Below are 20,340 nucleotides of genomic sequence, written 5' to 3' on the forward strand. Positions count from 1 at the left end.
TCTTTCACGAAAGATTGTTTTTTGCAAATACAATTCTAATTAGTCGCCTAAGTTCCTTTTTTTAATGGTTTAATGGTTTGGAGAGCCGGTGAGAGGACTAGGATTAGTATAGCTAAGCGACCTAAGTTCCTTTTTTTTCCATAGGTTGTTTAGAAGTCGTTACTGTCTTGGCCCAATCGGGCTCTTTTCTGGTCTTGTCATTTCTTATTTATATGTATGTTTGTCTTGGTTATTTCTCACTACTTGTTCGACTTACTTATTAATTTGCTACTTTTATGTTGTTTAATATGCCCAATATGTTTGCTTTCGTATTTGTATTTGTATTGTCAAACATGTTTCTAAGACATCGGTAGGACGCATGATTGATACTCGTTCGTCCCGAATAGTAGCCGGATCCAGCAGACAGGTATTTCTTCTTTTCAGATTCTTGGCAGACAGGTATGTTTTTCTAAACATTTCTCTTTTTCCGTCGTGCACTCCTTTGTGGCCGGAGATCCCTATGGAAGCAGTCTCTCTACCTTTATGTAGAGGTAAGACTGTCTACAGCTTACCTCCCTCATACCCCGTACAGTAATCAGTCGCCAATTTTATGATGATGATATGTAAACTGATTTCAGAAGACAAGATACATGTATATACTTACATAGATTTTGAAATTTTTGTCGATGGCTTTTATCCAAACGCTTTGTTTTATATATATATATATAAGTCAGAGCTTAATGGAACATGTTTTGTATATTAAACTGTATAATATTTTAAAATACATTTGATAACGTATAACATTGGTATATCGTGAACTCGCTATATTTTATATGGATTTTGATGATGACAAATTGTGTGCTTAAAAATATGCTAGAAGGGTGTCAATTTGTTACAACCGGAATGATTTATAACGCGTGAGATGCCGTAACAGTAATACAATTATACAAGCTGTTTAGGATACTTTCATGAGATGCGACGATGAGTCATCTAACCATTATTATTATTATAAATATAAGTCGAAGAATAGATGAAAAAATAATAAGATGTAAAAATTAACCATTTTAAATATATTTGTTAGAACTATTTAAAGATAGTTTGGGAATATTGAAAAAAAAGCTGAATTTTTTAAAATAAAGAGAGCATTTTGTTTTATAAGAAATTATAAATAGTAAAAGTTAAAAAAAAATAAAAATATAGAAATAATTTTAGGATTTTGCTAAATAAAGTCCTAAGGGCTTTCATTAAGATACATTAAATAATTGTACACTTATCATAAAAATCAAAGGTGAGTTTTTGACATAAATACATACAACATTTTTATACACTTTAAATAAAAGCCTTTAGCACTTTATTTAACATTTTCCTTAATTTTATCATTAGAAAATCTACTCATTTCATATTTAAACATTTTCTTCCCAATAGATTCTCTCCTCTTTTCTTCTCTTCTCACTTGCATTACACACCAAAACACACACTCACAAACACACACTTGTCACTTCTCCCGATAAAGCACTTACTTTTGTAGGAAAAGAAATAATGGCCGACGAAAACCACCCCACCATCGCATCTCCGCCGCAACCTCCTTCAGAACCACCCATTTCACCACCACAAACTACCACCACCCCCACTTTAGCTGAAGTCATTGAACAACCAGAAAACACAGAAACCCCACCTCAAAACATGCCTTTTTTCAAAGAAGAAAGCAACCAACTCAAAGACTTATCACCATTACAAAAGAAATCACTTGATGACTTCAAAACACTAATCCAAGAATCCTTAAATCACACCCAAGATTTCGCCTTTTTGCAAAAACAAGAAGAACCCATTTCAGAAATCAGCATTTGGGGAATACCCATTTTGAAAGATGAAAGAAGTGATGTTGTTTTACTTAAGTTTTTGAGAGCTAGAGATTTTAAAGTTAAAGAGTCTTTCTTGATGCTAAAAGATACACTTCAATGGAGACAAATATTTGATATAGATAATTTAGTTGATAATGAAGAGGACTTTAATGATCATGATTTTCTTGATAAAGTTGTGTTTATGCATGGTTTTGATAAACAAGGACACCCTGTTTGTTATAATGTTTATAGTGAGTTTCAAAATAAGGATTTGTATCATAAGACATTTTCTGATGAAGAGAAAAGATTGCTGTTTTTAAAATGGAGGATTAGGTTTCTTGAAAAGAGTATAAGAAAGTTGGATTTTACTCCTGGTGGTGTCAATACTATTTTTCAGATTAATGATTTGAAAAATTCGCCTGGACCGGCAAAAACTGAGCTCAGGGTAGCCACCAGGCAAGCTGTGCAGTTGCTGCAGGATAACTACCCTGAATTTGTTGTGAAACAAGTGAGTTTGTCTTGTTTGAACTTGAAGTTTAAGTTTTTTTAGTTTGTTTAGGGGGTAATTGGCTTTAGCTTATTTTTTGGGCTTATCCCAATTTCAAAAGGCCAGTCAGCTCAGTTTTACTGGCTTATGAGTTATGATCTTATTCTTGTAATAGTTTACTGCTTATTTAAGCCTAAAAGCTCAAATTGATAATGCTAACAAGTTGATAAAAATGAGTCATTAGCTTTTTTAGTTTTCAATAAGACGATAAAGCTTGGAAAATAAATTGATCCAAACACCCATTTAAATTGGTATACGCACACATGGTAATTTCATTGAATAATTGAATTTTGTACTTGGAAGGATTGAATCTTTTGAGATAAATGTAATCAACTGTTTGAAAAGAAGAAGATTGTGTGCTTTTAGGTTCTAATTTTGTGCATTTTCTGCATTAGATAATTTAAACTACTATAAGTGTGTTCAAAAGTTGGCCTAGAAGGCTAGAAGTGCCAATTTGGCTGGATTTAGACCATGCTTTATACAGTATCAAATAAATAAGTCAAAAAGGTTTTTTGTATGTAAATAGCCTCCCAGATAGTTTTAAAAAACTTTTGATTTTTATTGATATAATATAAGTATAGTTTTGTAATCTTATGTAAGCTTGAAGTCATCTGTAGTTGATTTTGAAAAGGATAAAAGGAGGGACTAACAACCGGATTGTACCGATACTACTTGTATTACCCTTTTTGATATGTTAACCTAACTTGTCCGACCCACCCATTTTGTAACCTCCATATGGTGCTAAAGGTTTTAGCCTTCTAGGGGTGTAATTTTTCGCCAAACCCAAAAAATTTGCCTGATCCGAATGACAATTGGGTTAAACGGGCCCACTTATCCAAATTGCAGATTAGTACTTTGGTTCCGAATTGTGTATACGGGTTACAGTGTTACACGGATCAGATTGTGGATTATTCTAAAGTAAATTGGATTATGCGAATAAGAGGTTACATTTCAAAATAGATTCTTTCTTTATAATTAATAACTAAGAATATTATTCAAAATAGATTTTTTCATTAATTTATAGTTTATAGTTGTAATTGTTGTACTTAGTTATGGGCACCAAGACGGTACATGGGACTAGAGTGTCCCCACCTATTTACCTTTTTTTTTAGTTATAATTTATAAATTAAAATATAAGTTGAACTATGTTTCCAAATATATATCATCTTTGAGTAACTTAAATGGTTATAACTACTTATGTGAGTGTGTCTTTAAAATTATTTAAATAAAAGAAAAGAGTGAAACTGTTCACTGCCGCCTTCCGCGAGTTTTGAGCCCCAATACCTCGACGGTGTATGGGGAGGTTATGATGTAGGCAGACCTTACCCCTACCAAGGTAGAGATAAGAATGGCAATGGGTCGGGTAGTACCATACCCGAACCCGATAAGAAAATAAGAACCCGAGCCCGACCCGATACCCGTCGGGGATCTTATCGGGGCACCCTATTGGGTCAAATGATTCACCCAAAACTGACCCGATACCCGACACCCGTTATCATACCCGAACCCGACCCGAATCTTAACATTTTATTTGTGGTGAGTAGATGAGTAACATAATCTTAAAGTTTCTGGGCGATAGATGTGATATTCTGGTTCATTTTGTCAAATAAAAAAATGAAAAAAAATGAATAAAGCTTCAGTTTTGAAATGTTAATATTAAAGTTACAGGAAGTTTTCCTCTTATACGCTTGCACACACCAATTTAACTTCAACTTCGAACCAGGTTTGTTTGCATAATGAGGACACAAAATCAATAGTTCCACATCTTCACCAAAATATGGATTTAAGAAACTACTAAACTCTTAATTCATGTATATATGTATATCAGTATATGTATATATATATATATATATATATTGGGTCGGGTCGGGGCAGACATTCCCCAGTCCCTGCCCCGAACGGGTTCGGGTATCGGGTTTTTCCATCGGGTATCGGGTTTTATTGCCATCCCTAGGTAGAGAGGCTGCTTCCAGGTTCTATATAATTGGTAGAAAGGACCTCCGGCCTTTTGCATGGGATGAGGACTGAACCCCTGACCTCTGTGGGTGTCTACCATTTATCCAAACCACGCTGCTTTTTAAGAGTTTGAATAGTCTAATGTTATTAGGGAAGCCGCAATAAGTCGGAGTAACAACTGCAATCTGTTTAACTCGAATAACACCCTGATTTTGTCTGACTATTGATTTTAACTTTTTATTTAAAGATTTTTATCAATGCCCCCTGGTGGTATCTAGCTTTCTATGCAATGATCAGCCCATTCATGACTCAAAGGACCAAAAGCAAGTTCGTATTTGCTAGCACCGCTAAGACTCCTGAAATCCTTTTCAAGTAAGTTCTGCAGTTTTGTTTATAAATCATCCCAATATTCTCTAAAAACCAAGATGACAATGTGGACCCATTTATTTACAAAGGTCATGTTTTATTCTTATGGGTTAAAAAAATTAATTACAGTACACAAGTCATATTAGTCAAAAAATTATATGATGAGCCAGAGTATATTTCATTTTATTTCAAAATAAGCCTATAGTTGTAATAAATTGGTTTTATATATTCATATCTAACACACTAATACAACATCAACAGTGCCAATCCCTCCATGGACGGGGTGTGCAGGAGGTAAAAATGTAAAATGTAGACAATCTTATTCCTAATTAAGGGTAGGGAGACTGGTTCCCAAAGGACCTCGGGCCAAAGCGTGTGAGAGTAAATAGCGGGGTGTAACTAAAACACTTAATTATTTTCAAAAGTTATCAAGTATCAAAATGATGGACAAAAATAAAGCAATTTGGGTCAATTAAACCTGGGTTGTACACTAGCCAACTGTTTTGACCAGAAGCAGTTTTGACTTGTTTACCTAGCCTGCCTGTTTGTCCACCTCTGGTATAAGCTTATAGATCTAATTTCTTCATGAGTTTAGGTATTAAGTTTGTTCTGCTGAAACAGATATGTGAGTCCTGAGCATGTGCCAATTCAGTACGGGGGGTTGAGTGTAGATTACTGTGACTGCAATCCTGAATTCACCATTGACGATCCAGCTTCAGTGGTTACAATGAAACCAGCTACCAAGCAGACAGTGGAAATTATAGTAAACGAGGTACAGTTTACATTGTGTTTTCTGTTATTTTCTTCTTTTCTTCTCACAGCCTTGCTGGTTTAGCAAATTCTGATAAATATGCTAAGCAACTTTTATCTTTATGTTTATAAGAACTCAGAGTATGACTAGATGCATTAAAAGTTGACAAAACGTCATAAGCGGTTTTATTTTGAGTCATCTTTAAAGTGTTTTTGCATGTGCATTTAAAGTTTCTATTATTAAGCATTTCTAGTATATTTCGGTTTTGAGTCATCTCTACAGGGTGTTTGCATATGCATTTTGAAGTGATGATGCAATGTCATATAACTATATAAGCTGGTTGTAGGATACAGTGTCTGGGTGTGTTGATCTCTGAAGTTGTAATAATCAAACATATGAGTGTGTGGCAAATTCTGATAACGATAATATGACCAAAAAGACATTTTCTTAGAAAAGTTGGCCGTTTCAAAAGTAGAGATAAATAGGGCAACTCAATGTACCCTTTATATTATCGCTTTTGTTGCAGCTCGTATGGAATTGATTATTTCACCCCCATGTAATCAGAAGAAGAATTATTGTAATGTGTGTGTGAATCTTGATGCTGATATGGTCAAATGTGTAAAACATCGCAGAAATGCTTATTCGTTTGGGAGCTACGTGTAGTTGGTTGGGAGGTGAGCTATGGTGCCGAGTATGTACCCAGTGATGAAAGTCATTACACCATAATCATACAGAAGCCTAAAAAGATGTCTTCAACTACTGATGAACCAGTGACTACCCACAGTTTCAAGATCAACGAGCTCGGTAAGATACTTCTTACTATTGACAACCCGACCTCAAAGAAGAAAACGCTGCTTTATAGATTCAAGGTTAGCCCCCTCCCTGAATAGTTAGGGAACTACAAATGATGCGTTGATTTGGATCCGGGTCTTTATTCTTTATAGTTTTGTGTCAAATGTTGTAGGGTGGTTTATGTTCTTTTTTGTTTGGTATGAATTTGGTACCAGGGATTTAGGGTGTTATATATGTTTATGTCTAAAAGCTTCTGATATTTGAGGAAATGTTTATTCTGCGGGGACATTATATGCATGTAGTAGCGGCTTTGACGTTTAGTTTGACTTTATTAGTGACTTTCGTGGACTCCATCTCCGATGTACGATGATCAAATCATATTAAATGCTAACCATCACTAACTCGAAAAGTGAAAACATACGACAAAGGGGTTGATTTTTTATGGATATAAAATGACAATCTTCAGCATTTTTCAACGATATAGTAAAAAGAATTAGCTGGTGTTGTGTATGTGAGCATGTCTCTAGAGCATTTCAACCTGGTTTCATCATATATTTATCATAGATTGAAGATTAATTTCTCTACATTACTGTACATCTTAGACAGTTTAATCGAGTCATATTATTTTAGAACCATTATTTATATTATGAAAATGTATATTTGTAATTTAAAAGTTTGTTTGGAAAAATATTGTAATCATTAAAGTTTAGGTAAATATATATACAATTTTCTCACTTTTTTAAAACAAACGGTTTGTAATTAAACGCCCTTGCGCCTAGGGCTGTCAATTTCGACCCAACCCGAACCTAACCCGAAAAAAATTAAGTTAGGGTTGAGAATTTTTGACCCACCAACTCGCCAACCTGCCAACCCACCAACCTGATTTTTTTTGGGTTGGGTCCGGTTTGGGTTGTCAGGTCGACCCGCCAACCCAATATCTTTAAAATAATTGAATTATATATAATAGCTCATACTCCACATTACACTAATTCATACGTCTTATTCTCATTTTTTATATTTCTAACCTAAAGTAACTTCAAATATGAAATAAAAGGAGGATTCAAAATTCTGTAAGATGATAAGTGATATAGGATGAGGCGGTAAGTTTGTTAACTTTGTGCCAAGTATTAATAATACCCTCGTATTTCTTTCTTTTTTGTACCCTTTGTTTTCGGCTTACACCATCAATAATAAAGCTTTATATTGGTTGATTTATTCCATTTTATATTTATATATATTTGCTTCTCGGGTCACATGGGTTGGGTCATGGGTTGGCAGGTTGTGGGTCAGGGTTGAAATTTCTGACCCGAAACTTTTAGTAGGTTGGATTAGGGTCGGAGTTTTTCAACCTGCCAACCCGAACTCATTGACAGCCCTACTTGCGCCCAAATAAGGTCTACAAATAATATAAGAAAAAAATAACACCACCGGGGTTAGGGGTGTAAATAATTAACCGGAAAACCGAAAAACCGGTCCGAACCGCGTGATCCGAAACCAAAAAAATCGAAACCAGAAAAAACCGAAAATAAAATAACCGATGTGTAACGGTTCGGTTACGATTTTAATATTCAATACCCGCGGTTAACTGAACCGAACCGAATTTTGATACTTACTTACAAATAGTCATATATATGTATATTTGCACATATATGTATTACATAAATACATCATTTACATATCTATGTAGCTAATTTTTTGTATTTATTGTTTTAAATATTAGCAATTTTACTAATTTTCTTTCATAATATATGATTAGTTTGGATATTCTAAGTAATTTTCTTAAATATGTACTCTTTTTAATGAAATATTTATCAAAAATAGTAGTAATATCCTATCGAAAATATTTTAATTAGTAAATAATGATACTATACGCTTAAATAGTTAAATAGAAACTTGCATTGTTAAATATAATGTTAGAAAAAAATAATTCAAAATTAGATGTAATATATATTTATTTATAAAACAAAATATTAATTTAGTTAAATAACTATTATACATAGAAAAATTAATTAATACAATGTAAATTGACTATTATATTTGAAAACTTAAAGTTTATATAACCATAAATTTAATAAATGGTTAACCGAAAATAAAACCGAAATTAACCGAATTTTTCGGGTAACTGATTTCCGGGTAACCGAAATTAATGGTTCAAAACTTCTAACAAACCAAACTGAACCAAAACCCGAAAAACAGTTCGAAATTTCTAACTAACCGAACTGAACCGTTTACAGCCCATGTGTTTCTTTACATATTTTGGGCCTCTATGCATTTTAACGCCTTCAATAACCTTATGGGCTTATGAGTATTATATTATATACTCTATTTAGAGGATTGGAATGATGAATATTAAAGCAGGCTGACAGGTAGCTGGTAGCTGCCTGCTAGCTTGCTTATCTTTATTTTTTTTAAAGATTTTTTTTACTATATTACATTTAGTTTGGGTGTTTAAATACGGATTGCATATTAGTTTTTTTCACACTTTTTTCCTTTTAGGTTTTCAACTATTATATTGCAATTTTTTCGTCGTGATATTACGAACCATTATGTACAACTATTTAGTCTGTCTCACACTTTTTTTTTGTTTATTTGGTGTTTTTAACTAATATATTACGAGTAAAAACTTTCATTTAAAATTTTTTTCTTTTCATAATCATTTTTAATCAGGCTGTTAAGAGTTCAACGCAATCATACTTGAATAATGTAACTTTTTCGACGGAACAGTTAAATCCCCACAACGTGGGGCTAAAGTTGGCTAGTTTTTATAAAAACTAACATCACTAATAAAAAATCATAAACATATCTATATCTATATCTATAACACTCCCCATTTTTAGAAAGGGGCTAAAGTTGGCTAGTTTTTATAGAAACTAACATCACTAATAAAAAATCATAAATATATCTATATCTATAACACTCCCCATTTTTAGAAATAGTTACACAAGAATTACATATGAAATTACTAAATTACCCTTAATAAACTCTTACTATGGAAAGAGTTTTTATAAAATACCAAACTTGCCCTTAATAAATTAATTTACACTCCAAACCATTATTTTAATAATTAACACTTTAAGCCCTTATCTTCTAAAAATTTTCACTATCACAATTACATCAACCTACACCACTTAACAGTTGACACCTCCACCACCACCAATAGTACCATCACCAACACCACTAGACCGTCTTCCCCACCACCGTCGCCGCATTGTGTGGGTACCATACTCGTCTTATTTTAAAAAAACGTAAATTAATGGAAACCCATTATGTCCATGTACCATTATAATACCAACATAATCCACAACAAGCATAGTTTTAAAATGATTCAGCCATAAATTAATCATGTATTTGATAAAATTTCGAACGTCGGTTTCCCCAGGGTTATTTTAGACACAAATATTTTCAAGTTTCAACAAATACCCAACCAATTCGTAATGAAAAACGATAAATTGCAATCAAAATCGCAACAAAAAACTTAAAATCCCAATGAGAAACCCTAAAATCGCAATGAGAAACTAGAAATCAACACTTTGACTTATCCTTGCGATTTTGACTTTTCATTGCAATTTTTTGGGTTGCATTGCGATTTTCCGTGTTTGTCATAGCGAATTCGGGGTTTCTTATTGTGATTTTGAGTTTTTGGTTACGATTTAAAGATATTATTTACTACCTATTATAAAAAGAAAATAATAATAATTGTCATGTTTTCTTATGACATACACATATGCACACTAAGACTTGCATGCCTCTTATTCTTATAACTGTCTACATTTTACATCTCATATTTCCATTTAGAGTAATAGTATGTATTTCTAGAAGTAGAATTCTATTAGGATCTCCTTTTTCCCGAAATGACCCATACCTACTTTTTTATGAAACGATAATCCACTCCTCACCACTCCAAAGTTCAAATAAGTAATTATGTGGCCCTGACCTTTTCAGAAGGTATTATGAGTTAGTTGTTTTAGCAAAAACTAAATAGGTTTATGTGCGATGTGATGATGATAATACACATCGTGTGAGATGTCGTGACAAAGTTATTTTCAAACCAACCACTTGCGACAGAAAATGATAACATAATAGCCGATAAAGTTTTGATGAATTAAAAAAAATGTTATTATTGTCATAACTAAAAATAATAAAATAAGTTATAATAATTCTAGTTGATGATTAATTAAAATAATTGAATAAGAAAGAAACTTTGATAACCGAATAACAAAGGTATAATTAATAGATTAATAGGGATATTATAGATTTATCATGTGGAGATCTCGAAATAATTAAGAAGATTGAAACGCAATAGGTACATAAGTTCATCATTTGAGAAGTATGGGAAAGAGAAAATGTCTTATATCTATATTATAACTAAAAGAGCAGGTTGGGTACATTTAACACCTCTTAAAGCTTTTTTTAGGCCTAAATTTCTTTTCTAATTGCTCTAGAGCTTTCTCTCTTTTTCTAATTTTTTTTTTTGTTTTTTATTTGCTTAATAAATAGATACTTATACTTAAAACTCTATCATAATGTTTTTTCAATCAAAATAATGCAACCTAAAGTTTTATTAATCATTTTTATTTATATTATTTATCTCCTTCCTATCTTTGATAAATAAACCAAGTTCAGTAAATTTCTCAACAAAAAAACCATACGTTTTTTTTTACATCACTTTGATCTTATTTTTGGCATTTTGTTCGTTTTTCTTTGTTATTTGATATATTAATTTTTTATGCTATTACTATTTTTCATCTAATTTAATTTAGTTTATTGTCAATTATAATTTAATTATGGTTTCTTCTTCTACTACAAAAGCTTATTCTTTTAAATTTGGTTTGTTTAACTTTTTTTATTTTTTCACCTATTTTGTTATTTATTATTTTGATAATTACCTTTGATATATATATATATATATATATATATTCTGAGACTATCCGTTTATCGGTCATGTCTCAAGACCAGTAATATTATAAATTATAGGTAACTTCAATACCTAAAAGACTCCGCAAATATATCACTTACTTAACTTTTTATGACTTTGCACAAAATATCTAAGATCTACAAAGATTTACAAGGAGCTTGCGAATATGCATTGTGAATCCCAAGCTAACGATAGGTTCAATGATTTACTAAAAATAATCCAATTTCGTCACTGAGTAATTTTTCATTCACTCCACAACCAAGCAACCAGTCGCCAAACAATATGAATTCTCAATAATATGAATGCTCAATGCGGTTTTTTGCAAGTTACTTTCACAAAACAGATTCTCAACAATTTCATCAAGACACTGGTTTTAACCCTATTGTCGGTCCTTGAGCTTTAGCTCAATAGTTGAATGACCATCCCCTTGCAAGAGGTCTTGTGTTCAAGCCTTGGAGAGGACATAAGATTAAGTTTTTTTATGAGGGCTTGACTTGGATATACCCAGACTCAAGTCTGGGAGGGCAGGGTTTACCCTATTGATCGTCGTGCTTTCGGGCGGATTAATAGAGGTTTTCCCCCATTGATATTTGAAAAAGGCATTTCTACTTCGAGGGAGCTCTCTAGCGCAGACCTAGTTAAGACAACGTATGCTAGACCTCTCGTTTTCGAATCGCGACGCAAAATTTTCAGCGAAATTCACCTTTAAAAAAACCCTATTGTTGGTTATACCCCTGGTACCATCCCCAGCCACAATCATACCAATCAAAATGAATCACAAAAAGAAAATCTCTTTCTATTAACAGGGGAGGCCTAGAGAGGGGGACAAACCCGATTCTCGGTTGGGATATATATTCGTAGAGGCATAAAATTTTAAAAGTTATATATGATATCTTATAAACTAGAAAGAACTAATTAATCAACCAAATTGACATGAAGAATGTTATGTAAGTTTCACGAATTAACTAACAACTAATATTATATATTTTTAATATTATGATTTTGTTAAGTACATAGAATCTGTTATAACGTTAATTATTATTTATAAAAAAAAACAACTTAGTATACACGTTTAAAATCGCTAAAAGAAAAAAGCATTTTGTCTTTCAGGCCACTATCGATCTGTTAATATTCCAAAATACAGTAGTTCTAATGCATGGGGACATCATATCATGTTTTTTTATGTTCTCTTAAATAACCTAATTAAAAATAATACCAATTGTTTATAATAACAAAGATTAACATGGTGGGTACATACGTGCAAAAAGAAGTTCCTCCAACGTAACCCTACAAATATATGGCTATATTGCTGCTGCTTTTAATTTCAATTCTACTTCAAACACTTAAGTGTCCAATTAACACATATAGTACTTCAATTATTTTTAGAAAATCTCTGCAATTTAATTAATTGTTTAAGCTAGGGAAGGAGTTCAAGTAATGGCGAGAATGGTAACAGCGGATCATCCTCTGGTGTTAGGAGGAGTAGTTGGAGACGTGGTCGATCGTTTCGCGCCAAGTGTGAATATGAATGTAATATACAACTCAACAAACCAAGTATACAATGGGAATGAGTTTTTGCCTTCGGTTGTGACCGGTAAACCTAGAGTTGATGTTGATCATGGTGGTGACATGAGATCCTTTTATACACTGGTACGTACGTACCATGCGTCAAATTCTATCTCAAATTAAATTTAAATCTTAATTAATTTTGCATGCATCGCGCGCATGTGAACATAACAATCTTTTTGATGTGAAATGCAACGAACACTATATATGGATATATTGATTTGATTTTATGGACAATTTCAAGCTGTTTTTTAATTTGGTGGTTTGAGTTTCTAATTAAGACAGCAAAACTAGCTATATTTAAGTACTATGGTAATTAAATAAATTGTTAATATACCTTCTTAATTATAAGTACTCTTTTTATCATTTATAAGATAATTAAGACATATATATTGATCTAATTTAATTTGTTAGAGTTAACCTATGTTTACTCAAACCCTAGCTAGTATATTTTTATATTAACTGGTGTACATCTTATTTATATAGATTATTTCTTCTAATTATCAGATAATGACAGATCCAGATGTCCCTGGACCTAGTGATCCATATCTCAAAGAGCATTTGCACTGGTATTATTCAAATTCATATATACTGATGTTTATATAATCATCAATTAATTACCATTTGTAAGTTAATTCTTTGAACAACATTTACAATTAAATTGAAGTCTAGCTAGATAGTTGATTGCTTGAAAATGTAGTACGTACGAAGAAGAGGGAATATTATTGGAGCAAGGATCACTAATTCAATTAACAGAAATGATTAATCATTCTAGTTAAATAGCCTACAAATCCTCTTAAGAATGAGATGAGGACATGTGAAAAAATCAGGTGGTAGAGTTAAAAAAGAGAATTAATGGATATCACATGTTATATTTTTATAGTTTTAGAGGATTTTTCATTTTCCTTCGATTAAACCCACACAATTACATTTTCTACTAGTTAATAGTTATATATCCATAAGTATCTTTAAATTAATTTATACATCTCAGAAATAAGCTCTATATAACTTCTTTATATATATGTTCTTATAAGAGCCTTGAAGCTATGATATGATGGCATTTAAAAACACGCATACAAAAAATTATCTTCGTGTTTGTGTACGAGATCTATAGAATCAATCACCACAATAATAAATTAATCAACACACCAATAACCAATAATAAAGAAACAGAAGACAAGGACAAAGCTTGATTTACTTGGTTTGGATCAATAAATTCAATTCACTACCAAATTAATCTCATTTTAGACGTTTCTCTCTTAATACTCTTGAATATCCTTACAATTTTCAATCTTAACAAAATAGATACAATAATGGTGGTGTCATAAACATTATTGTATCTCTGAAGACGTATATGTACAAGTCATTTGGGTTGTCCAGTGGTCAGGGTGTTCTCTCCTAAGGGTTTCATCTTGGGGTAAGGGTTCAAAGCCAAAAACATTTGGGGATGAGATCGACATTTGTAAGTTATAACGCTATGCGCATCCAAGACATGAGAGAACAAACAATTTAGGAAGTTCAATCGAACTCGCAATGGGCACACAAATTCCAAAGGTTGTCAATTCATCTGCCGTTTAAAAAAAAGAGACACATATGTACACATGGACGAATGTTGTCAGGAGACGGGAGACTCACGATCAGTTAAGTGACTCTCATAAGTACTACTAGACTTATGCCAGCGCAATGCGGTGGCGACGGGGGTAGTGATGGCAGAGGTGGTAGGGGCGGTAGTAGGGACGATGGTGGGGCCGGCGATAGGGGCAACAATGGTAGTGAATGTAAAAACTAATTGATGTTACGTTAAAGGTGGTATTATAGTTATTTTAAGTGTTGGAGGATCTATACTGTAAATTTTTTCATTAAAGGTATTATAGGTATATTAGATAGAGATGTTTAAATTAGTGAATAAAGGACAGTGTTGGCTCAAGCTTTTTCAAGGCCTTAAACAAAATCAGTTTTTGGGCCTAGCTCACTATAATATATATTTTTTTAATCATTAAAATCAGATTTACAAATTAGCATTAATAACAATAAATATAAAAAGGAATTACAAAAGGCGAGCAGTAAACCTAGTGGCACGGAAATCACTGGACCCGGTGGTGGTAAACATGCCGACGTGGTGGTGTCGCCGCTAGTTCGTAGTTTGTTGTGGATTGTAGTCTATAGAACACTAATATTTAGCTTACAAATTTAAAGTCTAATTAAAATATTAAGCTTAAAGTATAAAAATTGTTAGGCCCATGCCTAACCCATTATTATAGTTAAGCTGACAGTGATAAAGGAGAAAAGTATTTTTGGTTTTTTCAAAGACAGAATGTTTAAGGAAAAAATGAGTGGTTTATTTTATTTGATAGTATAAATTATTCTCTTAACCTCCTCATTGACAACCCGATATGGTTTATATCTCTTACTTATCTACTAATAAACTAAAATAGGATTGAGATGTTCTTAAAACGACACGTGGCGTAATCCTTGATCAACACGTGTCCTTTTAATTTATTTTTTTTTAACCAACTCTTCATAGAAGAGTTGACCACCAGCTGCCACTTTCTAGGAGCGACCTGGGTTCAAATCTTGCTAGAGGCAGAATTGAATTTAAGTGGTTGAATTACCTTGACACTATCCCTGCTGGGGTTATGTGGGTACCAATTCGGTACATGGGATCAAACGGTTCCTATCAATCTACCGTTTTAAATTAGCTTTTTTAATTATATATAGATTCAATTTCCTTATTATACTTACAATTAAACTCTAACTCTTGGCTTATTAATACAAAAGATATGATAACATTATTTGATTGATCATTTGGTCATTAATAAAGTGTCTATTTTTATTTTTTAATTATTCAACTCATATTACTTATATCATTTATGATTAGTTATTAACATGAAGACTTCAAAATATTGAGTTTACGATCCAAAATCGCAAGGCTCTTTGTCGTCATCCACTATGCTTACAAGTTCCGATTTTGATGTGATTTTAAAAATCTAAGATAAACATAAAACTCCAACTAAACATATATTATATTTATCATTATTGTTTATTATAATTTAGTACAATCATCGAACCATCGATTTATTTTAACCTAGCTTTATTTCACACTCACAAATCATGTATAAGGCAAATATTAGAATTTCTTGTGATACAATTTATATAGCTACCGTATACCGTACGAGTATTAGTATGAGTAGGATATATATATATATATAAACTTGGTCATCAAGTAATTAAACTTTCTCATAAAGATAACTTACATCACAAGATACAGTTACATTTTTTTTTCTTTTGAAAAGTAAACTTTTATTCACATGACCCCGGCAAATCGTCGACGGTATATTTACAACATATTACACAATATTAAAATGACACCAATCATCCCACGTTATACTCCTATTCTTTGTACGATTCCTATACCACAAAAACCCGAATGACTTAATGTCTTGGAGAATTCCGGTCACATTGCAGTTAACCTTTGCAAATTTGATCTCGTTCCTTACTTTCCAAATACTCCAACAACTAATCATTATAATACCCTTTATAACTTTCCTTTCCTTTTTACCTTTCCCCTTAATTTCATGGTATTCCAACAAGTCTTTAATCGAAAAAATGAAAAAAGGAGGGGACTTACACCAATCACTTATGTACTGCCACACTCTTGCTGCTGCAATACACTCGCAAAACAAATTATTGACATCCTCAACCCTATCGCCACAGAATACACATTCAGGACTGTCAAAATAGCAGTTTCTAGCCTGAAGAGCTGACGAGGTGGGTAGCCGATCCATGGCAGCACGCCACATGAAAACATTACACTTTTTTGATACCCATTTACACCAATCTCTTGATCGATTCAAATACAGTTACGTACCATCCGGAAACATAACAATTAGTTTAATTACTTACAAAGTTACAAGCACCATAAAATCCACTCTTGATCGATTCAAATTCTCGAAAGCTTTGACTTTGACGTATGGATTGATCTCCTCAATCTCTTCAGTTAATCGTCTTGTATCTCTATCGCGCATGTGTTTCTCTTCATCAATAATACGAGTAATTAACATTTTACATTCACAACGTACATCAAAGACACTTAATTAATTTCGACACATGATGGGTCGCTTAATAAATGTCTTAAATGATAGGGATGTTATCAGTACGTAGATGAGGCAGATTTGGTGGACTTGGGTGAACTAATATGTTTACATCGAATCCTTTGGTGTTTAGGTCAGATCCTTGGGTAACTCACTCCCGGTTCACATAGTGGATTTAAAAGATACCTTTGACCACTGGGGTTTAAGCCAATGGTTATTTAATTACTTACTTCTCCTTGGAAATATTTCATGCATGAATACCATCATACTAGCTATACGAAGTAATTAAACATGATTAAGGATATAGTATGATAAATTGATAAGCATAGGTAACCTTTAATATACTAATTAGTAATAATGATGATGATGATAATAACAATAATAATAATGAGAAAAATATTAAATTCAGCCCTTAGAACTACTACTACTACTATCGTACATGGAAAAACTATATTTTCATATCATAAATTTATCAATTCATGAATTTTATGATGAGTGTATAATTATTTTATACACCTTAAATACTTACAGTCTTTTGTAAAATAGACTCCGATGTAGGAGCCTTATAAAATAATTTAGTGTTTCCTTCTCAATCAAAACTTCATTAAATAATCCCTATTTCTTGCTACTTAATTTATCTAGCTATTTCCAACCTTTTTATAAATGATAATAGCCTTTATATGTATCTTAGGATGAACACATATATAAAGTTTGAATCCTAGAACCTTAAAAATAAATAATAATATTAATAATAATAATAATAAGTAATTGGATAAAAACCTCTTGATCTCGTGAGTTCATTAATTTGTAACGAATTCAAGCTATCAGCAATGCGCGTGGTTGTCCTGATTTTAATCGACTTGGATATATGTATCTAGATTTAGATTTAGACTACATATACTAAAACTTCAAAATGAATGAATGTGTCGACTTAAAAATACATTGGCACTTTATTATTAAAATGTGAATTAATAATGCCTACAATTGGTGGTAGAAAAAAAAAAGAAAGAACAAAAAGGGAAATGGAAAAATTAGTTGGCCGGCAGCTAATTAAACATCGAAGTGACAGTGTGGTCACTATAAAAAATTTGTCATTTGTATGCACCATTTTTTAAAAATGTAAAAAAAATTACTAAGTTGTTCGCATTTAAAAATGTGTATAAATAATATACACTAAAAAGTGTGGAAAAAATTACAAGTTTTACATTTAAAAGTGCGAAGAAAATTTTTGCAGACTAATTAATAAGTATGTACAATGTTAGATTTGTACGCGCTTTTAAATGTAAAGATCATTTCTTCGCGGGTGATTTATACGCACTATAAAAATCATTTCTTCGCGGGTGATTTTTACATAAGTGCGAAGAAGTCACTCGTGAATAAATGATCTTCACACTTATAAGTGTAAAATATAAAATTTGTGCACATTTATTAGCGTGAACATTTTTTTTACACTTTTATATGTGAAACTTTTTAATTTTTACGCACTTATTGATGTGTACATTTTGCACACATTTATAAGTGTGAACGATCTAATAATATACGCATCTTTCAAAATTGTGTAAAATAAAATGTGTATAATTGATTAATTTGTTGTAGTGACTTGACTCCTCTTTCTTTCTTTCCAGGATGGTTACAGACATCCCGGGCACCACCAACTCCTCTTTCGGTATATATTCTTCTTTCACATCATTCATTCATACATAATTACATATGTCTTTCCTTTTTAAGTTCTTTTTACTGTTTTACTGTACGTACTAATATTACAGCTAACAATTTAACATTGAATTAAAGACTAGTTAATTGATTGTAAGTTGTGACTCAAATTTTGCTAAGTAAAAAATATATATATACATAGTAACAATATGCTTTTTTGGAAAATCATAGTAACAATATGTTTGAATTAGTTGTTCGCATATTTGTCAAGTATAAATAGAAGTATATAGAACTACTATACGTCTAATTATATTATAGATATAATTAATAGTGTTGTCGTCGCAATTCCATAAGGGAGTTGATACGCGAACAACTACGAGTAATAGGATGTTGGGTTGGGATTTCCTCAAGTTCCCCAACTCGTCTTATATTATAGATATTAATAGTTAAGTTGGGAAAATCTTGACCCTTAAATTAAAACCAATGATCAAGATTCAAAAATCATGACTGTTAAGTTTAATCCAATAATGGTTGAGATTATTTTAACTTGACCTCTCAAATTAATTCCAAACTTGACGGAATCTCCGTCCTATTATACCTATCATGCCATTATATTGCTCTACTTCGACGGATCAACACATACACTACGCTACTACTATACATACTTCATTTCTAGACTTCTAGTTAATAGTTATGCATGTTTAGTGGGTTTAATTTTTTGCAATGTAGGAATATTGATATAATGACTTAATTAAAAAGTTTCCCAATAAGGCAAATACTGTATTATTAATTGTCAACTTTTATTAATTGTAGCTAAATGTTGTTAACAGATCATCGATCTTTTAGTGATCTCATTTCGTTATAGATTACGGGCCAGATATATTAATTAGCCCGGCCCATCACGTGTCTATATATACAAATACAAATACAAATCATAGCCAAAGTTCTTGCTATATAAATGAAGTAATGTCCCAGCTGAGCTAGCTGCTCATATGAATAGTAGACCAAAAATCGCTGATCCCCTCATTAATTGTTATATAAGGAGCTTAAAAAAATCCAAGCTTTTTGTGTGTGTGTGTGTGTGTGTAGGGAATGAGGTGGTGAGCTATGAGATGCCTAGGCCAAACATTGGCATTCACAGGTAATTAAGTAATTATATATATTGTCCATCAATCTCTTCAATTCTTGGTCTTTTCATTATTAAATATTGCAATTATTGGTCTACTCTTAATATATATATCAAGCTAGCTATATATCTCGTCCAATCGTGTTATGTACATATATATGTACATATAGGTATGTGTTTGTGCTTTTTAAGCAAGAGGGAAGACAAAGTGTGAGTTGTCCAGTTTCAAGAGATAGATTCAACACTAGAAGCTTTGCTCATGAAAATGAACTCGGCCGCCCTGTTGCTGCCGCTTTCTTCAATTGTCAGAGAGAAACAGCTGCCAGACGCCGATAATATTTACTCTAGCTACCAGCTAGAGCTATACTCAATTAGCTCACCTGAATCAAAATCATTGCAACTGGCCGGTGTACGTCGAGTCGTCGTCGACTGTAATATTATGTAATACATTGTTATATTATTGAATAAGCACGTACATAAACTAAGTGCACGAGCTAGCTAGTTTTTCGATAACTCTAAGTCTATGTATGACTTTTCAAGAAAGAAAATAAGGTGCAAACTATATAGCTAGTATGAGGGGGTTAAATTAATCTACTCTACTATATAAATAAAGCATCACTTTGATTTTAGGTATTTTCTTATTAATAATCTTTTTTATGTAATTGTATTTATGACATCATATTAAAGTTTTTATTTTTAATCCTCCATTAAAAAAATTTTCAAAAATAGTCAAACTTAATGTAAAATAACACATTTT

General features: G+C 32.1%; 2 protein-coding genes across 2 annotated transcripts; both read left to right on the top strand.

The window, feature by feature from the left end:
- Positions 1-1,448: 1,448 nt before the first annotated feature.
- On the top strand, positions 1,449-6,552 carry LOC122582634 (patellin-3-like). Its single transcript, XM_043755053.1, has 4 exons — positions 1,449-2,328; positions 4,571-4,695; positions 5,311-5,461; positions 6,073-6,552. Exons 1-4 carry the CDS (start codon positions 1,519-1,521, stop codon positions 6,328-6,330), a joined length of 1,344 nt encoding a protein of 447 aa, XP_043610988.1. The 5' UTR covers positions 1,449-1,518; the 3' UTR covers positions 6,331-6,552.
- A 6,032-nt stretch (positions 6,553-12,584) lies between these two features.
- Positions 12,585-20,068, top strand: LOC122581643 (CEN-like protein 4). The gene is made up of 5 exons (XM_043753888.1): positions 12,585-12,797; positions 13,221-13,282; positions 18,430-18,470; positions 19,547-19,598; positions 19,754-20,068. Exons 1-5 carry the CDS (start codon positions 12,585-12,587, stop codon positions 19,917-19,919), a joined length of 534 nt encoding a protein of 177 aa, XP_043609823.1. The 3' UTR covers positions 19,920-20,068.
- The last annotated feature ends 272 nt before the right edge of the window (positions 20,069-20,340 follow it).

The sequence above is a fragment of the Erigeron canadensis genome, chromosome 9 (genome assembly GCF_010389155.1).
Source record: "Erigeron canadensis isolate Cc75 chromosome 9, C_canadensis_v1, whole genome shotgun sequence".
Taxonomy (NCBI): domain Eukaryota; kingdom Viridiplantae; phylum Streptophyta; class Magnoliopsida; order Asterales; family Asteraceae; genus Erigeron; species Erigeron canadensis.

Excerpts from the sequence above, each read along its gene's own strand:
- LOC122582634 (XM_043755053.1), top strand. The coding sequence starts at position 1,519 with ATGGCCGACGAAAACCACCCCACCATCGCATCTCCGCCGCAACCTCCT. Across the intron at positions 2,329-4,570 it reads CTGAATTTGTTGTGAAACAA|ATTTTTATCAATGCCCCCTG; the intron begins GTGAGTTTGTCT and ends TTTTATTTAAAG. Across the intron at positions 4,696-5,310 it reads ACTCCTGAAATCCTTTTCAA|ATATGTGAGTCCTGAGCATG; the intron begins GTAAGTTCTGCA and ends CTGCTGAAACAG.
- LOC122581643 (XM_043753888.1), top strand. The coding sequence starts at position 12,585 with ATGGCGAGAATGGTAACAGCGGATCATCCTCTGGTGTTAGGAGGAGTA. Across the intron at positions 13,283-18,429 it reads CTCAAAGAGCATTTGCACTG|GATGGTTACAGACATCCCGG; the intron begins GTATTATTCAAA and ends CTTTCTTTCCAG. Across the intron at positions 19,599-19,753 it reads CCAAACATTGGCATTCACAG|GTATGTGTTTGTGCTTTTTA; the intron begins GTAATTAAGTAA and ends ATGTACATATAG.